The sequence below is a fragment of the Falco naumanni genome, chromosome 3, assembly GCF_017639655.2.
Source record: "Falco naumanni isolate bFalNau1 chromosome 3, bFalNau1.pat, whole genome shotgun sequence".
In the NCBI taxonomy this organism is placed as follows: domain Eukaryota; kingdom Metazoa; phylum Chordata; class Aves; order Falconiformes; family Falconidae; genus Falco; species Falco naumanni.
This window is the reverse complement of record NC_054056.1, coordinates 100411385-100434369: the sequence shown is the minus strand read 5'-3', so window position 1 is coordinate 100434369 and position 22985 is coordinate 100411385. Positions and strand designations below refer to the sequence as shown.

Here is a 22985-nt window from a genome sequence, read left to right as displayed (position 1 = left end):
GTTTACCCCGCTTGCATCGCATTCCTACATAACATTTCTGTTCACACATAAGCGTCACTGCATTTCATTTTAGTTTTTTGCTCTTCCAGTAGATGGTGTTTTCATCTTTTTCTAACTGACATCTCTGAAAGACAAGGAAAAAAAATGCATTTTGAAACGTTATGTGTGAAGCAGAAAGTATTTCCTGTTATTTGGAAGCCCTTCTTTGACCCATTTCTTTCCCTCACATTGCTTGACTTCAGCCTAGAGTTTAATTTCATATGGCTTTATTTCACTGTTTGCATGAAGTAGTTATAGTCCTTGGTCACCGGCGTTCTTCGAGTGCTGGGTGCCCGGATGTGTCAGCTTTACCTTCATTTGATGCTGTTTATCCCTCTGATAGATTGCTGTATATTCATCACCTAATAAATCCTGAAGAGAAGAAATTGAAATAGTGAAATCTTGGTGAGAAGCCAGCAGACATCTAGCTAGCTGTTAGCTTGGTAAAAAAGCAGCTTTCTACTGTCAGGATTAGAATTACCCCAACAGTTGCAGCAGCTCTCAAGCCTCTGGATTTGTTTGCAATGAGAGATTTGTTGTGGATTTTTAACAAGGCTCTTGTGTGTGTGCCATGCTTAGTAAATATTGGCCTTTGGGGTATTTTTCAGTCACACTGAATGGACTGTTAGTTTCCCCAAACTGCAAAGTGCAGAAAATCCATTTCACTGATTTTTTTGCTATAGAGATTGCATCACAACTTATGCTGTACGAAAGAAAAATAAAATCGTAAGAAAGATGGTGTGTAAGGAGCTGGGGAGGAAAGAGACCAGTAACTGTGTAATGTCCAGTTCTTAAATAAGTGACGTTGCCCGTGTTAAATTTCTGTTATGAAAATTACAAAACAGTATTTTTATCTCATTAGTGGTACAGTGAACATGAAAATACAATAAATTACTAAAAAATTGTACCTTTTTAACAGGAGGTTATAATAGAAAAACGTATCCAAATTGTTAGATGTTAGACGGAATGAAATTTATAGAGAAATAGAGAAAATGAAAACAAAGTACCATGTATCTGAACTCTATACATAATGTAATGTGTGACTAGAACAACAGTGAAAAAGAAATGGACATTGTGAGGGGTTTCAATGGCTTCCCATTATACAGTTTTAATGTTTTGATAGCCAGTGGAGTTTAATATTAAAATACTTCTAGTGCCCCTGTGAACTATTCTGTGGATACTTTTTATGAGCTAATTTTAAATGAATATGAGCAATGGGATGAAGCTTTTTCATTTGAATGTGGTTTGTAAAAACAAAAAGTTTCCTGAGATCGCGTGGGTATGCTGAAAGCAGTGCTGCATCGACTTTGCAGTACTCAAGTGATTTTTTTCTTCGGCGACTGTGGCGAGGCCGTTCTAAAAGTCTGTATCAGTCATAGTGAAGTACTGCACTGGGTTTGATCTCTTTGATATTTTGGAGAGTGATAGTGTATAAGAAAGGTGTTTCTCTTCTTTTTTTTTTATTGTCTTCATTTTAAGTGATGGCAGAGCAATGAGTAGAACAATAATTTATTGAGTATTCACACACTGTATGTATATTTCATTATACATTTATAGAAGGCCTATTGTTTTGTGTTTTCTGCTGGAGGCTAGTCTTGTAAAAGAATAGTCTAGAATAGACTCACTCAGTGCATGTGTTGTCCATTTGCCTGTCAGCAATAGTTTTGACAGAAAAAACAGGGAGTTTGAGTGACTGCTGGTCTGTCTTAAGGTATGGTAATGAGGCTAATTAGGAGAGATGAGAGCTGAACTGGATATGTGAAGGCAATTATCCGTGAAACTTTTGTCATGCTTTATCTTTATCAGATATCTCTCTATATATATTTTTGGCATTTGCCAGTGACACACAGAATGGAAATATTTGAAGTGATACATATTTTGGAAAAGTGAAGTAAAGAAGGAAGGCAGAAGGAAATTTATATGGGAACATCTCATTGTTAAACTGTACAACCTAACAAGAATATTGTAGTTCAGCAAGAAAAAACCTTGCCTGTGTTATTCTTGTCACTAACATTCACATGAATTAAAATCAATTACTTTTTGTAATCATGAGGTTACTAGACACCTACATCTCCCCTTTTAAATGTACATTGTTTTGTGTGCTCCTTTTAAATGACGAATAGCTGTAGCGAGCATGTTGTTAAACGTACTTAAGAGAAAAACATGCAAAGAGCATGAAAAGAGAGTGAAAAGGCATTTAGTTGTACATTTTAAAAACGATATGAAATTTTCTCACTTCTGTTTTCAGGAGGCTAGTGCGATTTACTTTCAGACTGTTTCTTACACCAATCCAGTACAAACTGATTAAAAAAGAAGCACTGAACAGAGCTAATGAAAACCAGGTGTCACAAGTCTTGATGAATCAATGCACAAAATCCACAAAGAAAGAAGGTGATAAATGAAACTTACACATTAATAAGACCATAACCAGGCTCAATTACTAGGCTGTTTTGAAGAGCCACCGTAACTTCACACATCTTTTTATGATAGAGGGAAAAAATTACATCCTCTGAGCTCTCTGCACACTCCTCCTTCTTGCACTATGTCAAAAGACACTATACCTCTAATCCACTTTTAAAGAGAATGTAATGTGAAAGAAAAATCTAGTTATATAAGACATACTCAATGACTTTTTAAAAGAAAAATCGACTTCATAATTTAGATCATTTTACTTGTACACTTTATGAGTCTACCAAGTGTGCTTATAAAGTCAGATCACAGACTGCAAGTCAGATTGATCTTAGTAGTGTATAGTCCTCTCGTCTGAACTTTCTAGAAGTATGGCAAGGAGTATAGTGCGTAGATGTGTAATAAAGATCAACACTTGGTGCAAACATATTTTTCCATTAAGCACCAGTTCTTTTTCTTAGATTTTGTTCTGTAGTACATATGTTACGAGCTTTGAATTTACTGCTAGCAACAACATTACATGCGTCCTGAATGCCAGCACAAAATACCTGAGGTCTACAAAAATAAACCTAAATCTTACATGAAGGACTGAGTTTTATTTTGTGTCTTTAATCTCATTTGCTTTTAGTGAGGATAGGGAAAGTTGTTTGATCTTGGGTAGACTTTCTACCATAAGATCTCCCTGTTCTGTGGATCATAACATCACACAGCCAATTATTGCTGCTGTCGGTACCCTTTTCCTCTCTTTACCCGCTGTTCTTCACGCACACATGTGCACACGCAAAAACACTCTCTTATTTCCACACTACAAAGGTGGTAAAAGCGGTTTATTGCTGACTATAATCCACAGCCATTAGCTTCTTGATAGCTTCTACTCATCTTTAGTAAATAGGCTACTATTGCCTCCAAGAGACAGTTTAAAGAACTCTTCTTTCCATCTGCTTTTATGGGATGGAGAAAAAGATGAAAAAACCTTAGCCCACAGTCCACAGCAACAATAATAATTAAAAACCAAACCAAACCAAAACAACAAAACTGGCTTGGCAGTTTTACGAAGAACAAGAATAAGGGAATGACCACAGAAATGCCACTTTCAGTCATCAACAAAAGCAGTGCTAGGGACAGGGGACCTCCTCCTATCCATGATACCCGTTCTCACTGTAGAGTTCATGTTTGGTATTCAGTTACAAAGGTCTGAAATATAGCTTTGTGCAAGAGGGAAAACTGAAAACAAACTTTAGATCATTTGTCTGTTAGCTTAACTAAACAGAAACTCCTCGTATGTATTTCTACTTTCTTCAGCTCCTCTTCTCCATTTACACTCTGCTGCATTATGTACAATTGCTCATTAGCATAAATTTACAAAAATGCACTGGTCTCCAAGTGCCACCAGGAAGAGGATTCAAAATCTTTCAATCCAGTAACACAACTAAATAATCTAAAGTAATTTATCTAGTTGCAAAAACTAGCTTTTTTTTTTTTTTTTTAAGTGTGTGTGAATGTCTTGACCATATTTTCTGAAGCAGTTGACAGTGGTGGTATATAAACACTTAAAACATTTTATTGTAGTACCACACTGTTGCAACAGGTTACCTATGTTACTCGTAACAAATAGGTTACTAATGAAGTGTCATTTCCTTGCCTTATTTGGCTTGTGTTGCAACCTTAATTATATTTCGATTTTAGAATAAACTCTCAAAGTAGCGTACAGGGATTTGGCCACACGACTTGCATTAACATTAATCAAAATCGCATGTCTGAATTCCCACCACACTAAAAATGTACCTTGGGATTGCTGATGAGGATTGTGTGCAGGGAGTGCACATGCAAAAGAATGCTTCACTGACGGCTTCCTTTTGTTCTGAGTCGTGTTCATGCACCTCATACCTGAAATAAAAGATGGCAGTGAACACTGATGCCCTTTGTTTGCATGCTGTTTCAGTGAGGACAGTGACAATTCATGTTTCCTCACTTTAATCAGCATGAACCCAGCAAGTCCTTTTTGCTGATAGGCTGAGATGGTAACTGTAACCCAGGGGGAAGAGTCATGTCTTTGGTGTAACTGTGAGATTTTGAACCTGGGATGAAAGGCTGGTTTGGGTAAAATAAAGCTTCGTCTCCATCATCTTCTGTGCAAGTCGAGGCTTTGTAAAAAACAGTGACTTTTTATCAGCAATTTGCATGTTATTAGATTTTTGCATTCTTCTGTATTTTCCTGTTCCTTGGTTGCAAGTAAATTGTCAAATATTACTGTAACAGAGAAGCTCTTTTAGCAGTCCTTGCAGTCCCAGTGGAGGTAGTACCTGGAGTTCAGTGAGACAGCCTGCTCAGAGGTCCTTCTGAATGCTTAAGTAAGCTCCAGGGGTTAGACTCACTTCGGTATGGTTAACCATGGACTGAAAGGTGTTAGTGTTGTTTTTTTTCATGAATGTGTTTCGTCCATTGGTGGCTGGTGGTCACTGATTCAGACACGACTGTATCATGGGTTTAATATCAGACTATCTCACAGAACCAAAATCTTCAGGCTCCCTAATACACAAATGAAGTTTCCTCATTAAAAATACATTTTTTAAAAGCTGCACATATTGCTCCAGTACCCAGCTCAAGAGGGTTTCTGTCTGGAAACCAGATACAGTAAAGCTCAACTCTTTGTAAGTCAACCATGGTTATAAGTTGTGTTTTTGCAGCTATGTCTTCTGCTGGCTTTTTTGGAGCATCTTTAAAGAAAAAAGATAATCTTAAAGGATGACATTCCATGTCTAAGCTAATCCATGCTTTGCATCAGAAGAAATCTTCAGAAAAAAACCTGAAGTTTCCTTGAATGTCCTATCTTGGAGTGATGGGTTCTGACTGACTGAAAAACAGGAAAAAGGAGTTTGATTTACTGGATTTCAAAGCAGTTACCTCATAAAATAAATAATAACTTTCCATAATGCTTTCCCATTAATCCATATATGTAATGCAAATAAATTAATAAGAAGATTCATATCCTCCAAAGTTTACAATGATTCCACCACGTCAAGACAAACTTTCTATCTGTAGTGATGACTCATTGATTTGGTGTAGCACCTCAAGACTCATTTAGGAAAAGTACAGTTATGTCCCTTTGGCTGACTGAGGCTCTAACATTTAATAAAACCAGAACCCCAGGCATTTTCTTAATTTTTGTCTTAGGTCCAATCTTGCAAAATCTTATGGATGTGCTTAACTTTACACAGGTGAATAGGCTTATGAAAATAAATTAGATCTCTCCCATGCTTAAAATTCAGTACATTTTTTTTTCTTTGTATGAGCAAAGCTTTTCTGTACTACTATAAAATTCACTTTTATTTCTACTTTATCACATTCAGATGCTTTCTTTGCTATGTTTTCTGTTTTAAACTAGCACTTTTAGAAATAGAGTGTTCCCTCTGTGGCATTGGCGACAAAAAGAGAAAAGATGTATTTGCAACTTGTATGGCTCTAATGAAAGTGCTAGTAAAGATTGCCTTAATCCTAGAATCCAAGCAAAAAACCATTAAAATTGCTAATGAACAAGCCAAGAGGTATTGTGTAATGAAACAGTTAAAGGAGCACTTGTTTCCTGGCAATGATAGAAAGGATTTTTTCATTTTTAAAAATTGTTTCAAAAGCATCTTTCAATGTACAGTCCTTTTCAGTTTGCATCTGTCTGCATCGTGAGGAATCCTTTCACCCCCTTTTCAAAGACATATGAAGCTTGCAATGCAGGATAATTAAAACAAATCTTGAGTAAACTGTGTTGTGGAGATAGAAGTTTGATGGTTGAATATATAAAAAATTGTAACCAGATGTTGTGCAGAAGCCATAGTAGTTTAAAGATCATGAGCTTTTTCTTTTTTCCTTTTTTTTTGTGTGAAGCAAAAATATTCTAATTGAAGTTGTCAGCAGGAGTGAGACTAATATGCCTGTATTTGATTAAATAATAGTTTATTTAACATTCAGTGTGGCCCAAAATTGGCTGAGACTAAAATACAGAAACTCCTTACTTTAAATTTTTGTATTTAAAGAGAGCGAAAAGTAAACCTAATTAATGTTAACATTTTTGCTTGATATTCCCAGCTATTCTATTATTTGTCCACTTGTGTGTCTCATCGGAATGCTCTGATATCCATTGCACACACATTTTCTTCCTATTTTCTTATTAACTGGTTGTTTGATGGAAGAAGTGGAAAAAGAAAGATGGGCAATAAAGTCTGGAATGCACTGGTTGATCAGAATTATTACTGAAATCTGGTAGAACTTAAGAGCATAATGCAAGCGTCATCCAACATCCCTTCTTGCTAGTCCGTGCAAAGCACAGGAACTCCAGCAGATACATTAAGGGGTATTCGTGCATGAAGAGGGTTGTGTGTTTAAAAAATGCCAGAATATTGAAGTGTGTGCAGTAGATTTCCTGGCAGTTATTTACTTTATATGGGATAGCAGTGTTTAATGGATAGTCAGAAGAAGCAGTGGCTAAGATTCTTTCACTAGACGATTGCTGACTTTTTTCTATTGCTTCACTAACGAACATATTTATGTCTTCTAGAGTCAGAGGCTGAGATCCTTTCCCTCTTATTTTTGTGTTACCTTACTGCTTAAATAGCCCTGTAATGTTATGTGACGCTGTGCATAAACAAGGGGATCCCCATCTTGCCTTCTGTGAATAACCGTTGTTAAAACCATAGGAATTTCATTCTCATTCTGTTCTTTGTAGCTGTCTGGCCTTTTGCGTAAGAAGGGACTGTGTGACTCACGATCCACAGACTGCACTGGATTTAAAAATGAAACATAAAGGCAAGAGTTGCTTGGCTTATTGGTGGCATGTGTGTGCGCACACAAATGCTTCCCGCAGGAACGCATGGGAATCAGGGCTGAGATTTGGCATTTTTAAGGCAAATCTGTCTTTAAGAGAGCACGTTCCATTTGTCGAGTGATGCTGCCTATGATAGGGTTTCCCAGTGTTTTCCTTTGCCCCCTGCCATGGGAGCAGCACCCTTTCGGTGCCCTCGCAGTACCCTCTAGTGACTGCAGCTGACTGTTACAGTCCGGCGGGGCTGCGCCCAGTGCTGCCCAGCTGCTCCCTGCGCCTCCGCCTCGGTACCTGGCACTGCACCCAGAGCCTTGAGCAGTGCTCATCTCTCACTGCTCCTACAACCTGCCAGTGAATAGCAGGCAAGGCCAAATTTGTAGGGAGATTTCAACATTCTGTAGGAAACTTGTATTCCATTACAAGGCCATTAATCACGGAAATGTAGCAAAAATCACAGCCCGGGCTGGGCAGGCAATATGTGCTACAGTGCTGGGGCTGTTCCTGAAATGCAAAATTATATAGGCCTTCTTGATGATGTTACCATGTCTGCCCCGGTGGTGCCACCCAGGGTTCCAAAGGTAGATGGCAAGGCCGCGGTAAAATCAGACGAGAATTACCCTTACCACAGCGAAAGTGCAGTCAGTTTTTCATCTTCTTTTTTTCGTCTTCTGCTATGTCTAAAATAGACTGACATCAAATTGGTGCTAGCTCTGTAGGTTTTCTACCATCTTCTGCTCTCCTTCTGCTTTATGCAATAGGTGGAGTTATATTGGGTATGAAACAGGAGAGAATTTGTTCTTTGATTTGTCAAAGGAAGAGTTACTTGGGAAACACCAACTTGTTGAATGTCATAGCTAAGATGCTTAGCGTTGCACTGATCTACAGTAACTTCTGGAAGTTGTTCCTTCATTAACTCATACTGCTATTAATAAAGGAAGCAGTGCCCAGTATTTATATTTTAGGAATTATTTGTGGGAGGTATAATTCATTGGTAATTACAACCTTATTTTGGAAAGATCTTTTCTTATAAAAATCCATACAACTGACATCCACTTACATATGGGGGCATTACTCTAAAGAGCAATACTCCCTGTGTATCATGCCCAGATTTAAAGCCTGCTTTAGAGGGTCCAGGATGCTAGTCATAGACAGGTAGCGTTGGCAGCCATCCCAAAATCTCCTCAAAGGTTCCAGAGGTTGTTACTGCATGAATCATTCAGTGTTCCCCACACCTTCCTCATCTTCCTGCTGATTTTACTATCAGGGTTTCACAGCCATGAAGTTTCCACAGCCATGTCCATTTCCATATGACTAGCCACTAAGGTGTGAAATCCTAGTCCATGACACAGAACCAAAAAATGTTTCCTATAAAATATATGTAGGAAATAAAGGCCCTTCTCTTTTCAGTTCCTGAAAGAGGGCTTTTGGCAAAGATGCTGATGAAATGGAAGGTTATTTTTCTCTCCTAGAAAAAAGGCATGTCATTATAAATGCGCTCCTTTCTGGTGTGCGTGTTTTTCCTTCTCACTCCTAAAAATTCCAGTAGGTGATAAAGATAAAGGAAGGGAGTCTAAACAATTTGGCATTCACTGTTAAGGAAAACCTGAATTAAATTGAAAAGTGAGTTCTTCAGAGTGTCAGAGTTTTTGTTCCATCAGTAAGACAGAACTGGCTTTAAATACAGCCTGTTCACAAGTAGCAGCTATGATTTTGTACAGCATGTCTAAATTTAAAGTTTTCTTTTTATTTCAAAGTTGTCTATGTGGGCCTTCTGGAGGCTGCTTTCAAAACTGAATGAATTGTGATGCTAGCAGGTGGACGGTAAAAGGGAAACTGTTTCCTAACATTTTGTGCCTAAATAGCAAAGACTGATAAATTGATCAGTAGAACAGGACCAAACCGTTCCTCCTGGAGTCTGTGCCCTAGCCCTGCACAAATGCATAGACACACTTAGGCAACCCCAGTGGTCCTTGCCTCTCCCGTTACAACACGGGTGCAGCCACAGCTGCCTGTGAGCAAGGCAGTGGAGCTGTTTCACTGATGCCACTTCAGAAAGGAAGCAGAGGGATGGTTTTACAAGGCATTCCTGTGCAATCAGCTTCATTTCAGAAGCCTCCAAAGGATGTGAAAAATAAGTTAACTGTGGCCTTGCAGGATGGTTTTTGCCATGCCTCTTCTTCCAGCCTCGTGCTTGATTTCTTGAATGCCATTTTCCAGTCTTTCACAGCACTCTGAACTAAAGCCTGAGTATGTGGCAGGGTGGGTAAATTTCTTCCTTGGCGTGCAGATCTCATGACGGAAACCCACACTAAGTTATGTGTTTCTCTCATACTGCTCTTGTCAGGCTTGTGCCATTTAAGAGAATGACTGCCCCCAGCAGTAAGCTCACCCTGCCACTTGCATTAGAAACAATTTTGCTGGTGAAATGCAATCTGTAAGAGCGATTTTGACAATGCAGATTTTGAAGCTGGTGTCTTAGGCAATTTAAGAACCACTTTCTTAAAAGTAAGAAAAAAATTAGACTAGGGATGCTGGAACACTGCTGTGCAGTTACAATACTCTCACTGCAGATGTCAATGAGTATAAAAAGACAGAGGGCATACCAATTTCTAGGACTGCAAAGGCATAAAAGCCCAAAATATTGCATGAATCTTAAAATATATATTGTTTATTATTTGTTTTCTGGCGTTTGTTTTTTTTAAATTTATTGCCCTACAGGGTGATTCTTCCCCCCCTCAAAAAAAAAAAAAAAAGGTTAAGGCAGTTTAGTTAATGACATTAAGCTTGATTAATAAGGGATTCAGTGTATTTCTTTGTGTCCACCAGTTACCATGACTTTCCCATTTCTTCTGCTTTTACATGCTTCTATCGCCTTATTGCCTCTAGTATTGTATCAGGACACCCTTTTCTTTCTTTCTTTTGTTTGTTTGTTTGGGTTTTTTTTAACCTTGTGTAATATCACAGATTTTAAGGTCTTCAATCATTGTGTTGCGGCTCTGTCTTGAATTCCATGAAATGTTTCCTATCAAACTAGGAGACCATATGGCCATGTTGGCCTAGAATTCTCAGTGCATCATGTACCAGAAATAGAAGCTGGTAAAGATTCTTCAGAGATTGTGATCACTTGTTCCAAAGACCTGGTTTGTTTATGGAAGGGATGCTTGCAGTACATAAACACTATTTAAGGAGAAATATCTCCAAAATGTAGAACAGTTGTTCTCTTCTCTTTCTCATCTTAATGGTATTTCTAAGGAAGGCTATACAATGCCCTATACTGAGTCTCGTTTACATGTAGGCATTAGGATCTTGACAGGAAAGAGCACACAGAGAATAATTTTTATAAAACTTACATTAGATACTTCACTCAGTTCCTTATGGTAGAATTTAAAAGTAGATTTCTCCATCTTTAGTACAGTTTTATGGACTGTAAAGTGTAACATTCAGTCTGGATGTAGGTCTATTTTAATTAATACTTTTATAGCTGTTGAATTTAACATATTTTATTTTTCAAGGCAAATTAGTATGAATTACGGCTAAAATTAATAAAAAAGAATAGGAAAAAAGTGACAAGTAATCTACAGCCTCTCACTGAAGAAAGCTTTACAGAATTATTGAGGCTAGAAGGCAGCTCTGGAAGTCATCTAGTCCAACCTTGCTGATCAGAGGAAGGTCAACCAGAGCAGGGTACTCAGGGCTGTGTCCTGTCAGGTTTTGAATATTTCCAGGGACAGACACTACACAGCCTCTCAGAGCAACTTGTTCCTGTGTTCAACCACTTTACAGTAAAAAAAAAATTCCTTTATGTTCACATTGGATTTCCTGTATTTCAGCTTGTTCCTCTGTCTCTTGTCCTCTTGCTGGGCACCACCGAGAAGAACCTGGCTCCATCTTCTTTCCTTCCCCCCATCAGGCACATATTGTTAAGATCCCCCTGAGCCTTTTCTTCTCCAGGCTGCACAGTCCCACCTCTCTCAGCATCTCCTTGTATGACAGATGCCTGAGCCCCTTAATCATCTTTGTGGCCCATCACTTGAGCCTTTCCAGTACATCCATATTTTTCTTATACTGGGGAGTCCAGCATGGCACTCCAAGTGTGGCCTCACCAGTGCTGCACAGAGGGAAGGATCACCTTCCTCAGGCTGCTGGCAGTGCTCTGCCTAATGCAGCCCAGGACACTTGGCACTTTTAGATGGGTTAGCTTTGAAAAATACAAATGAGAGGGGTTTTTCTCTGCTCCCCCTCAAAATTTTCTTTTTCAGGAACTATCTCCCTAGATGGGTGCTGGGATTTATCACAGCTCTAGCCCATTCTTACTTCCTAAAGCTATCAAAAAGGAAGACATCAAATGTTTTTGCTGGAAGTGGGATCACAGGACAGAGTAAGATGATGGTTAGAACCAGCCACTTGGACACAGATTCTGCCTTATTGTCTTGCTATCTTGAAGTGTTTGGAATGGATTGGATTAGATGAAAATGTCCATTGTAAAAAGGCCACTACTTTTCCATATTTACCACACCGTGGTATCTGGGATGCCACAGTTTCTCCCTAAGTTCACAATAGGAAATAACTATGGTAATTGTGTGGTATGGGTTGGCAAATGCTGATTTTTCGGAATGGAAGCCATTCTAGCAACAGCACGTAACAAGATCTGCAGGAAGAGTATAGTCCTAAGTGTACTGAAAATAATAGGTGGGCATCATCTGCTTTGGATCTCACCCTAGTAACAGCTTTCTCACGGGGACTGCGTGAGGCTCAAATTATAGTTCCTGAACAACTATATAAGCTATAGCTGCCTATATGAAATCTTTTCTTGTTATACATTTTTTCTTTAATTAAAATTAATGGTCCTAGGGGGAATTTTTTAAAGTACAAGTAACAAGTAAATGTTACCTCACTGGTTTTCACTGAGTAGACATCTAATTGACATTTCCTCCTCGAGTCCTTTCTCTTCTGAGAAGACTTCTGTGAAAACTTTGCATCCTCATTTTGTAACTTTGAATTGGAAATTATTCTTTCAGTTTAGTTTCCAGATTTGGGGTGCAAATTTGGGAGGATGTAGGTGATCAAAAGTCAGTGGGACTGAGGCTTCTAAGACAATTAATGGCTTTTGAAATTTTTACCCCTGAGGAGCCTTTCCTCTGCTGATTTTGGCAGCCCTCAGCCAAAATCTACAAATGAGAGTTCCTCCTCTCAGCTGCTGGCTTTCTGAGCCATTTTCTGTATAAATAGAGATCACGTGGACTTTAATAAGGTCAGGGAATGTTTTTTAAATGTCTGTGATTTTTTTTTTTCTCAAAACTTAATTTTGCCCATCTGATTTCTGTGGAAGTGGGAACAGATGCCAGAAGCTGAGAACTCCAGCAGCTTTGTGCTCGCACTTACAGCAGAGCACTTGCAGGATTGGGACCCTCAATTACTATCACATGTAGAGTTACATACTGGCTCTTAGCTGAGATCTGCAAAAGCAGTCTGGTTCTCCTACCATGTCAAAGTTAGGGGTGTTTAAGGAAATACGGACATACCTTTGCTCCTTTTTTGTCTGTTCATTTGATGAGTGAGATTACTTCATGAAAGAAGAGATACACAGTGTGCCTTCTTGAACATAAATCCTCCGGTATTGATGCCTAAACTTAAGCACCTAATTCCATGTTTAGGCACCTTCATCACTGGCTCTTTATCTCCAAAAGTGAGTCTGCTAGTCTGTTTATAAAAGTCTAACTATTGATTTAGATTCCCCCATTTGAGACAACAGGACTTGGATATTTTTGCCTTGTGCCAAGAAATGAGAGTCAGAAGCATTTCCAGTTTTCTTAACGTCTCTTTCAGAGTGCTTAGTTCTGAGGGTACTACTTTTATCCAGTTACTGATCAGAAGAATAATCTGATTTTGCACTTTTTATACCGCTTATGTTGTGTATCTAAATTTTAAAAAACTGAAAGAGAATCATGACTTAGATTTGCTCTCTAACAACGTTTGAGCTAGTTTGGAAATACACAGTGTTCGGGAAGGAGCAGTGATCTGTGTGGACGAGCGCTGAGTTTTCAGGCAGCCGTTCAGCATCAGAGCTGCTGCGTGAATCTGTTTCAGCAAAGTGCTGGTGGAGAAAGGTTTGGGAGCAGGGATAGCAGTTCCTAAACCAGGCTCCCTCTGTCCTGCTTATGCACAGTAATGCCTCTACTGAACCATTTTTTGTGGGGAATAGTGTTATTCCTACATTGTACTTCTTTTATTGATCTTATTTTTGATTGTTTCATATAAGTACTGTTTTAAAATTGCCTGAGTGGTCAAGCTGATTTAGAAAAGTGGGAAGATGTTTAGCCAGAAACTTCGTAACATATACAGCAGCTCCTAAAAGGGACTGATAAAACCTGTTGCGATACTAACATCATAATTCTGGTGAAGACGCTGAGAGATGCTGCTGGCAGCTTTTTCCTGTGTTAGGTGATAAACTGTGAAAATAAAACAGGATACAAATTTAGGTGGACTGTAATTTAAATACTCGCAAGCACACCTCAGCAGAGATAACGCGTTACCTTGAGTCGATGTAGAGGAGGAAGGGAGAAAAATTGTGCTGCTCTGGGGGAAAACAAAGACAATCAGGGCTTTCTTCGTGAGCAGCTGCAGCCAGTTCCACTAATGGAAGTGCAAGAGCAGAAACTGGCAGCACAAGGTATGCGTTCGTTTTTACAGATGGCAATGCAGACAAGTTGGTAATTGAGAAGGAAGTCGTGTACGTGAGCTGTTTGACGGGGGACAGCCCATTACAGTACTTTCCTGTGTAATTGACTCAGTGAATTATTGGAGACAGAATTTCTGTTCCCCTTGAATGGGTTTCAATTGCTGCAAAGTGACATCATTATTGTGCGGGAAATGCAGGTTTTCAGGTTGCACATTTGGGGTGGTTTTTTATCGGGTTGTGTTTTTGTTTTTTTCCTATTGTTGTTAATAAAACTTTTTAAATTAATTTTTAGCTTGACTCCATGGAAGTCTGTGTTGCACTGCTGGTAGTCAGTAGCAAAATACACAGAAGCTAGATCATACCATAGTGCTGTTTAAGGCAGTGGAAGGGATTTAAGGATGATCAGCTTGTGCAAGTTGAAGGATAAGATCTTAAAAGTACATTATATCTAGTAAAAGACGGTTGAAGGAAACTGCTTCTAAAAATTCATACTGTATGTAGAATGATTAGGTAAATATTTAACTCTTTGCAGATCAGACTAACATGTAGTTCCACCAGAAAATATTTCTCAGTGTTCATTACAAATGCCTCATACTATAAATATGTGTATGTATATTTAGTCTGTGTATATGTATTTGGCCAAACAGGAGATCACACATATTTTTAACACAGTGTTTAAAAAGCCACCACCACTAACTGTGATGAGGAAATCTAACCTGCAGAAAAAAAAAAATATTGTTTCATATTTGTACCACTGCAGATCTTGACGGGGAAACTGTGAAATTACCTTCCATCCCTGTTTGGATTAACAAGGAGGTACACTGTGAACCACGTAATTTTCATCGATAAATGCTCAAATGAATGAAAATTAACAAGTTGTTGTAAGGTGTATTGTGAATATTTATGTGACCCCATAGTTACTTATGGCTCTTAAAGGATGGTTAAAGCAATGGTAAATTCCTGCCTGTGGAGCTCAGGCTCTGGCTGGAGGTGTGTGTCCAAAGCCGGTTCCCTTCCACCACAGTGGCAAAGGTTGGTTCAGTGCTAGCTTGGAGGAGGAAATAAAGCTGAGGTGACAGCAGTGAAGAGATCCAACAGCAGGTGACTGTGGCTTCTTTTTCTTAATTTAATTATTAATTACTTAATCATTTATTTTGATCAGCTATTGTTTTACTTCAGTAGCAATAATGACATTCCAAACTAATATTTTACTAAATTCTTCTTGCTTGGTAAGGCACAAAGAGATTGTGGTTCACTGCCTGTTTTATGGGTTTTGGTTGTTTTTCCTTTTTTCAATAGTGAATGCTGCTGTCTCTAAGGTAGCTTTACAAAATACAAGGAAATGCTTCAAATGCTGGGACAAAATCTACTACTCATCTGCATTTTTGCTGCTGATAAAAAGTAATTGCAGTTTACATGCACATTAAAGTATTTACTCTCCCTAAGGGATCAAGGGTAGGATTCTGAAAGGCTGCTGTAGCAGTAATGTTTAATTTACTGTCTGCGTTTTCTCCCCTCTCTAAAAAAAACCTGATTCCTCTCATTAAAATTTTTTAATACAGCATATATCATAAAAAGATGCTGTCACAATAGAGCATTAAAAAATCCACTAAACTTTTTGTATGAATTAGGTGTGTAATTTTAACTTTCCTCTTGGCATTTTTACTTTCTTCCTACCTTGCCTTTCCTAACTTCTTTCTTATGCATCTTTCAAATACAGCTCTTTAATGTAATTGTTCTTGAAAATGTCTTAGATGAAGAATTTGGATTTGGCACATTAAATTAACTTCAAGAGGCATCTGTTAACTCATAGTTAAGGTTGAAAACAACTTTAACACTCTGCTTTATGTGTTTCGCTTTTTCTGACAACTTGTGCTTTGAGGCCGAAAATTTGCTGTGCCTGGTCTGTTCCTGAAAGCTGTCCAAGTTATAAAGGGATGAAAACCCAATGACTTTCTTTTTAATTTAGACATAGTTACAGCAAAAACAACTAAAATTTTAAAATGTGAAATTTTACAGAGACATAGTTGTGGCTGTTTTCATAGTTGAGAGGGAGAAAAGTTTTGATTAAACACGTTTGGAAAGGTCTGAGTGCCTCTGCAGCCAAAAGAAATGAAGGCTGAAAGATTCTTTTCCCATCCTAAACAGGAGAAAGTAGTGCTTACTCCAACATCCAGATGGTGCCTTGCTACCCAGGTTTTAAACTTCAATTAATTCGAGCCTCACCAAAACTCAGGAGACCTAAATACCTCCTCATGTAAGGAGGACAATACCTGGAAAGACCTAGCAGGTGTGAAACAAGAAACTCCTAAATACTCACATCAATGCAAACACAACATACACAGATGTAACCGTGAGTGTATTATGCTGTTTTTCCGAACGATGTGGTAGCAACCAAACGATCACAGGTACAAGACCGGCTGCTCACAATTGATCCTCTCCACAGTGGGTCACCAGGCTCACACTGAACCAAGCGTGCGCAGGTTTCCTGGCACTCCCCTTTTGGAGCTCCTGAGTTGCCGGAAAGCATCCAGAGGCAGCATTTTGCCTTTTTTCCAGTGAGGCATGTATGGTTGTAGTCCCCAACTCTGTCACTGGAAATAGGTCAGTATATGCTTACTCTTGGGTAACATTTATGATTTCTCTGCACCTTGTGCTCTGGAGCCGTGATTACAATGTGCTCCGTTCCTGGCACAGTGGGAAAGCCAGAGTTGGTAAAAAAATCCACTCGGGCTTCATCATCTCGTCGTTTTGTGAAGAGGAAGTGAAAGTAATCAGCAAGAAGACAGGTTTTGCTGAGTCCAAAACCAAGGGGGTGATGTAGGAAAAATGCTTGGCTGAAGCTCGTGGAGCCTATTTGAGTTTCTAAAAGCATCTTCTGGCAGAAATTTTGAAAACAGGATGTATTTGGCACTAGCAGAGTCTCAGGCACCATTGCTTAGTCTAGCAAGCTAAAAAGCCACAGTTCTGAGCAGTGTTTTTGGCGGTGCTTTTACAATATATGTTTTGCTACATTAAGTTCCATTGAAATAATAATTGAAAGTTCAGAATATTTTTACATATATTTTGTATAACAATGGAGTGTAATGATGCGTCTACATGGCCACAAATTTTGAAATCATGTAAACTGTCAGGTCATCCTTTTAAAATCTAGAGCAGTTTTTTATGAAAAGAAGGGCCTGATCCTGTCAAGATGCCTGAGTGAATTTTTATTACGGTATTCTTTGATGGTTTATTGCTTAGCAGAAAGCACTACTAATAATTTTGTTGTTTCAAGTATTGGTAACTAGTGAAAATCATTTAAGGAGTTAAAAAAAAGAAAAAAAAGATCAGGCATTCGGGCTTGATGATGTGTGTACCAAGTTTCAGACTTGTTCAATTCGAAACGGTCAAGATATGAAACCATAAAAAATGTGAGTAAATACTCTGCATATCAAGGGTTGTTATGCAATTACATGCTTTCAGCATGGTTCTTACTGAGGAAAAACAGTAGAGAGATCTGCAAGACATGTTCAGTGAATAATTGCAAACTTTCATAGCTTAGCTACATAAAAATAATAATCCACTTGTTGCTTTGCTACTACTAAAATACTAAAATATGCGCATATTTTTTTCCCCCAGGGGAAAGCCACTATGACTGTAGATTTGTTAGAAAGTTATCTGAAAAAAAATGAAATCCTTTCTGCTCCCCCCCCCCCTAGTTTTGGCCAGTCTCCAAATTATAAACAGCTGAACTGATTTAAATAAAGTTTTAAGTACCAAAAAAGAAAAGGGGGGGGAAGTTACATCTGGGCTGACAAAATGTGTGCCAAGTTTCAGCCCAATGTGATTTGAGAGAACCAACATATTAAACGCCCAGACCTAGGAACTGGAATGGAAACAGAGACAGGCTGTTTGCTGCACTGGCCCCTTCAGGATTTGGGATTGCAATGTAGTGGTTATAAGGCTCCAGATGATTAAAGCTTGACTTAGTAGATACATATTTTAGTAATTTCGACCCTCTTGGCTTTTCCTTCCAAGGATGTACAGGAAATTTTCATGGATAACTCCAGCTAGTGCTAGTGGCATTGATTGCAGACTGAAACCTTTTTATCTGTGGCTCAAACCCTCCCATGGCTAGTTGTGCTGACTTAACTTTTCTGGGCTGATCATAAGAGGTTAACTATGATAAGTATGCGTTCTCATTTGAAAAAGAGCCAAATGTTCCATAACACATTTATTGAAAGTGCTGGCTTGGGTGTTGCTTAGTAGAGCACCTGAGCACACGGCTGAGTTTTATGGAGGCTGTGGGCCATAGCTGTTGTACAGGCTTTGCTGGACTGAAGCTCAAGTGCCTCTTCCTTTGTAAGACCAGCCATAAAACCAGCAATATTGGCCATTATTGACTAGTACAAATGCCAAGTATGCAAAGCCAAACAGACTCATGCAGAAGTATCATCACTAACAGCAGAAGTATCATCACTAATTAACATTTAGCGTGCACACACACACACACAAAATTAGATAATTTCTGTTGGCTAGTAACTGTTATAAAACTTGTTACATAGGAAGTAAAGGCGTAGGGTTTTCCTTTTTCCTTTTTTTAATTTTTTTTCCTTCTTAAGAAACCACATCAGTTTAAGAGGACTACAGTCATTGTCAGCTTTTAAAAACAGCCTCCTTTATTTCTTACCAACGTCATCAAAATTTCTGAGGTGTATTTTGACAAGCAGATCCCTTCAGTGGTTAGTGGGATCTGAGAGTCAAGAATATGTAGTTCAATTCTGCCACAGTCCTGTTTCACCCCAGGAAATCCATCCTAAAGCTGTGTCCGCCCACTATAGAAAGCTGTTTCGTAACCCAGAAGCTCAACAAAGTAACAGCATTTAAGTTTTTTACAGAGGTGGTTTAATTCTTAATTTATTAGTATATGTCATCTATGTTGGAACACTTAGGAACTGAAATAATCATTGTTGATTATCCTGTAAGATCCTTAAATAATACAGAAATAAGAGAAGGTACAGAATGATAAGATGCAATGCCTAGAACGTAATGGGGTTTTTTTACATACTTTCTGTTAGATGTAGAGAAGGATGTTTAGCTGGGATACTTTGAAATTTTACACATAAATAGTTTGTAAGTACTAAATAAGCAGAGGTATAGGGGTTTGATACATATAGCTACTGCTAGGTATTTTGTAGACTATTGTCAGCTGTAGTCATTGTATTATTTCATTGCAGCTAACGTCCACTTGGAATTGGATCTTTCTTTTAAAAAGAGAGAAAAAATAAGTTACTTTTGTCAGTGTTTTAAAGATATACTACTCGCTAGCATTCAGTGAAGATTTCAGTAGTGTTATTAAACCCTCTGTCACCATTCAAGTTTGTACAAATGCAGCATATAGACTGCTCTCTCTATATTTTAAAAGTCTTCCATGACTTTGTGGAGGGTATTTCCCAAACTCAAAATCAGAAATGAAGGGGTGGAAAGACTGACTCAGATTAGGACTCCACTTGGTTACTACACCACACCAAGAAGCCATAGGCCAGCAGACAAGAAGTAGGAATGGAAAGGAACAGTTCTGCAGTTGTATCTGAATCCTGGCCATATACAGTCATTTCCGCTTGGAAACTTCTCACCCTTTAAGTGGACCAAACTAGGGTTAGTTTCTTGAAGCTTTTATTGTACTCTTAAGCAAAACATTTGTGAAGCTGGGCAAGGGTATGTGACGACAAAAAGAATTGGGAGCTTCAATTTACTTGTAGACAAGTGCGCCTTCCCAGAATGATCTGCATCTTATATACACAACTAGTTAGATGTTTGCTGAAGGACATCAACTACAACTTAGTTCTCCCCTTAGCCAAATTGAGAAAAACGTAGTATATTACTGCTTCTGATTTAAGAGACAAAGTAGGGAATGATGTAAGGGTGTGAGAGAGGGATTATCTTGATGACAATCTTGATTTTATAAGTATCACTTTAAAGTAGCACAACCTGCTGTACTAATGAAATTGTGTTCTTGGTTTAAAAGGGCAATTGTTAGCCTGACTTTGTGCTCACTAAAAACATTTCCCCAATCTTGTTAAATTATTGCACTCATTTCAGATTTTTATGTGCAGCTTACCAGCCCTCGTTTTTTTACATTTCATTCATTTTCCTTGTATTGATGATTAATGGAGGATGTCGAACGTTAGAGTGAGCAGGCATCAGCAAATGCAAGATCATAATTAGTTTAGCTGACGAGGGCCTCTGATAGCACTTGCATCTGGATGGAAAAATTACCCTGTAGGGAACTGGCTGCTCACCAGGTCTTTTTAGTGATACATTGTGAAACACCCGATGAATCAAATGCCCTTTCAATGCCAAGAAAGTGTTCCAGTCTTGAAGCCAAAATTATGTCTGCAGAAAGCTTTCCATTTGAAATGTATCAGAGTACAATTATAACCATTGTATTTTTTTGGCATGAACACCAGTCTTCTACAGTATGGACTAAAGTTAAATAAATTACTTAAATTTTATGAAACCCTGAAATTTTTACTTATAGAGTTAGCAATTTTTAATTTATAATAGAATTCGTTTTCACTCAGGCTGTTTTTCCCTGTACTCATCCATTCTCATCTTAGATGCTGAAGGTTTCTTATTGATTTTTTCCTTTGCAAGAAGAGAACAGAGTTGAAATTCAGATTTTCTTTTCAGCAAAAGATTCCATTTCCTGCTTATTAGTATTTGTGCCTACAGACACAGCCTGACTTTTGTTTAAATGAGAAGTTTAATGAAATCATTACTCCGTAGAAAGAATTTAATGAGCAATACTCATAAACGTGTCTACTTTTAAATATTCCTGGATCATTATGAAAGCTGATGAATGCACAGCTCGGTCTGGTTAAAAATCAATTTGTATTTAGGAAAGTTGTACCGTGCCTTTCTTTGCCTGACTAAAACAAAATAAATCTATCTGTCGATGAGACGGTGTTTTCTGGGATTTTGGGTTCAAAAAGGGTCCCATTAAGAATACTGTACTTTTATTTGGCTGGCAGAGGCTAGTCCTTGTTTACAGTGGGCTGTGGGAAATATACGGTAGCTTATACTGATTTCAGAAGTGGAAAAGACTGGAACTGAATATTATGTATTCAATTAATGAAATATAATCTCTATTAAAGGAATTAGTATGATGCAGATACAAACTGCGAATAATTGAAGTGGTGGTGTTTCAGAATTCTTGTTACTGATCATACTTTAAAATCAAGCAAACTATAACAAAATAATCTGTTATGAAATGTGGTGAACAAACTAGAAGTTTACAGAATGTTCTCTACCAGCTTCCAGAGGGGTTTTTCAGAATTTGCTGTTTAGAAACCATCATTAAATGCACAAAACCTGAAGTTCAAAAAGTTAAAGCTGTTATTCTGAAAAGGCTTTGGTGTTTCACACACCTCATCCATCACTCTAGGGTTAATTATAATGAAAATCAGTGGTGCCTATTAAGCACAATTGAACCTGACCTCATTATGGGCAGTGTGGTTTTATACTGTCATTGTTGCCAGTCTAGAGACAAAACTCCTGTGTTGATTTGTCCTAACTCCGCAGCTCATGTGACTCACCTCTGACCTGTTTTTTTTTCTCTGTGTGTTTTTTTTTTCTCTTTTTTTTTCTTTTTCTTCCCTATTTCAGAGACGTAGAGGCTCGGGTGTTTTTTGTGCCAATTGCCTGACCACAAAGACCTCTCTCTGGCGAAAGAATGCAAATGGTGGATATGTATGCAATGCGTGTGGCCTCTACCAGAAGCTTCACTCGGTAGGAAGAACTTACTGGTTTGTTCAGAAAAAAAGGGGTTATACAGCTAAGCTGGGCAGCTGTGATCTTGTCTGGTTGTGTGATTAGTACCACTCCCTGGCCTGCAGTTAATTTCCTAACAGGGTTTTGTAGCATGGTCACTTTGGGATCAGATGTGATTCATTATGAAACAGGCTGAGATGCTGTGGGTAGATGTGTTTGAGATCACCAGTGATGCATTTAATTATTTTGATACAAAATAAGGGGAAAATTATTTCTTTTCTGGGAATTCCATTTAAAGGCATACAATATGTTGGTGATGAAAGCTCTCTAAATTCAAGAGCCCTTGTGTTCATAATAAAGTAAAAAAATAAAAAAGAATCCTTAAAGTTAGACATTACATCTATATCAAAAATAGCCCTTGCTGTGGTTTTTGTTTTCTTTCACTTCTCTTCCCTCCCTTTATTCTTGACAGTAAATTTCTTGGAGATACGGGGTGGTGGGTTTTTTTTTCTTTTTTCTACAGTTCTTATAGTCTGCTGGAGGATTCTGAAATAACCCAAGAAGGAAGCTACTCACCTGATGGCACTCATCACTTGGTGAAGGGAAGATTCACCATCCCTCAGGATCAGGCAGGGAATAAGTAATAATCACAGGCTGTCTGTATTGTTTTTCATCTTATTGACACTTGACTTGATCCTGAAAGATGTTGAATGCTCTGGTCCAGGTCCAGGAAGGCCATGCTTAAGTGTTTCCTTGGATCAGTGCCAAAATGCTCAGAATCTTTTAGGTTAAGACCCACTAGTTAAATATTATCCCTGCTATCTTGAATAGAAGCACATGGGAGAGTCAGGTGACCAAGACTCGACTATAATTAATTTTTACAACATTCCCTTGAAGTTAAAAAGTGTTAGTATTTTTCAGAAATAGAAACTGAGGCAGCCTTTGGGAGATTGCCAGGGTAACATAACAATTCAGGCTTAGAGCCTAAATCAGAAATCTATGTTGTGGCTGAGTGCTTATTTTTTAAAACTTTTTTTCAGGGAAAAAAAAAAAGAAAAAAAAGCACTTAAGAAACTATATTTCAAATACTACCAAGTGGTTATGCCTATTTCTCTTTAAATTTGAGGACTAAGCTTCTAAATCAATTAGTAGCTTTTGTGAATTTATTTTACCTTTGATCTTGTGGACAGGCTATATAACAACCTTGTTTACTCAAGATCCTGTCCAGCCAACCTACTTAATAAAAAAGAAAAATATTTGAATTTTTAAAAGCAGCAAGACCATCACCAG

General features: G+C 38.2%; 1 protein-coding gene across 1 annotated transcript in view; it reads left to right on the top strand.

Moving 5' to 3' along the window:
• The window catches only part of TRPS1 (transcriptional repressor GATA binding 1), a 180346-nt gene that overhangs the window by 146930 nt on the left and 10431 nt on the right, over window positions 1–22985 (top strand). Inside the window, exon 5 of the mRNA XM_040588211.1 lies at window positions 21591–21713. Within this exon, the coding sequence (XP_040444145.1) occupies window positions 21591–21713 (123 nt within the window). The remainder of the gene's footprint in view (window positions 1–21590; window positions 21714–22985) is intronic.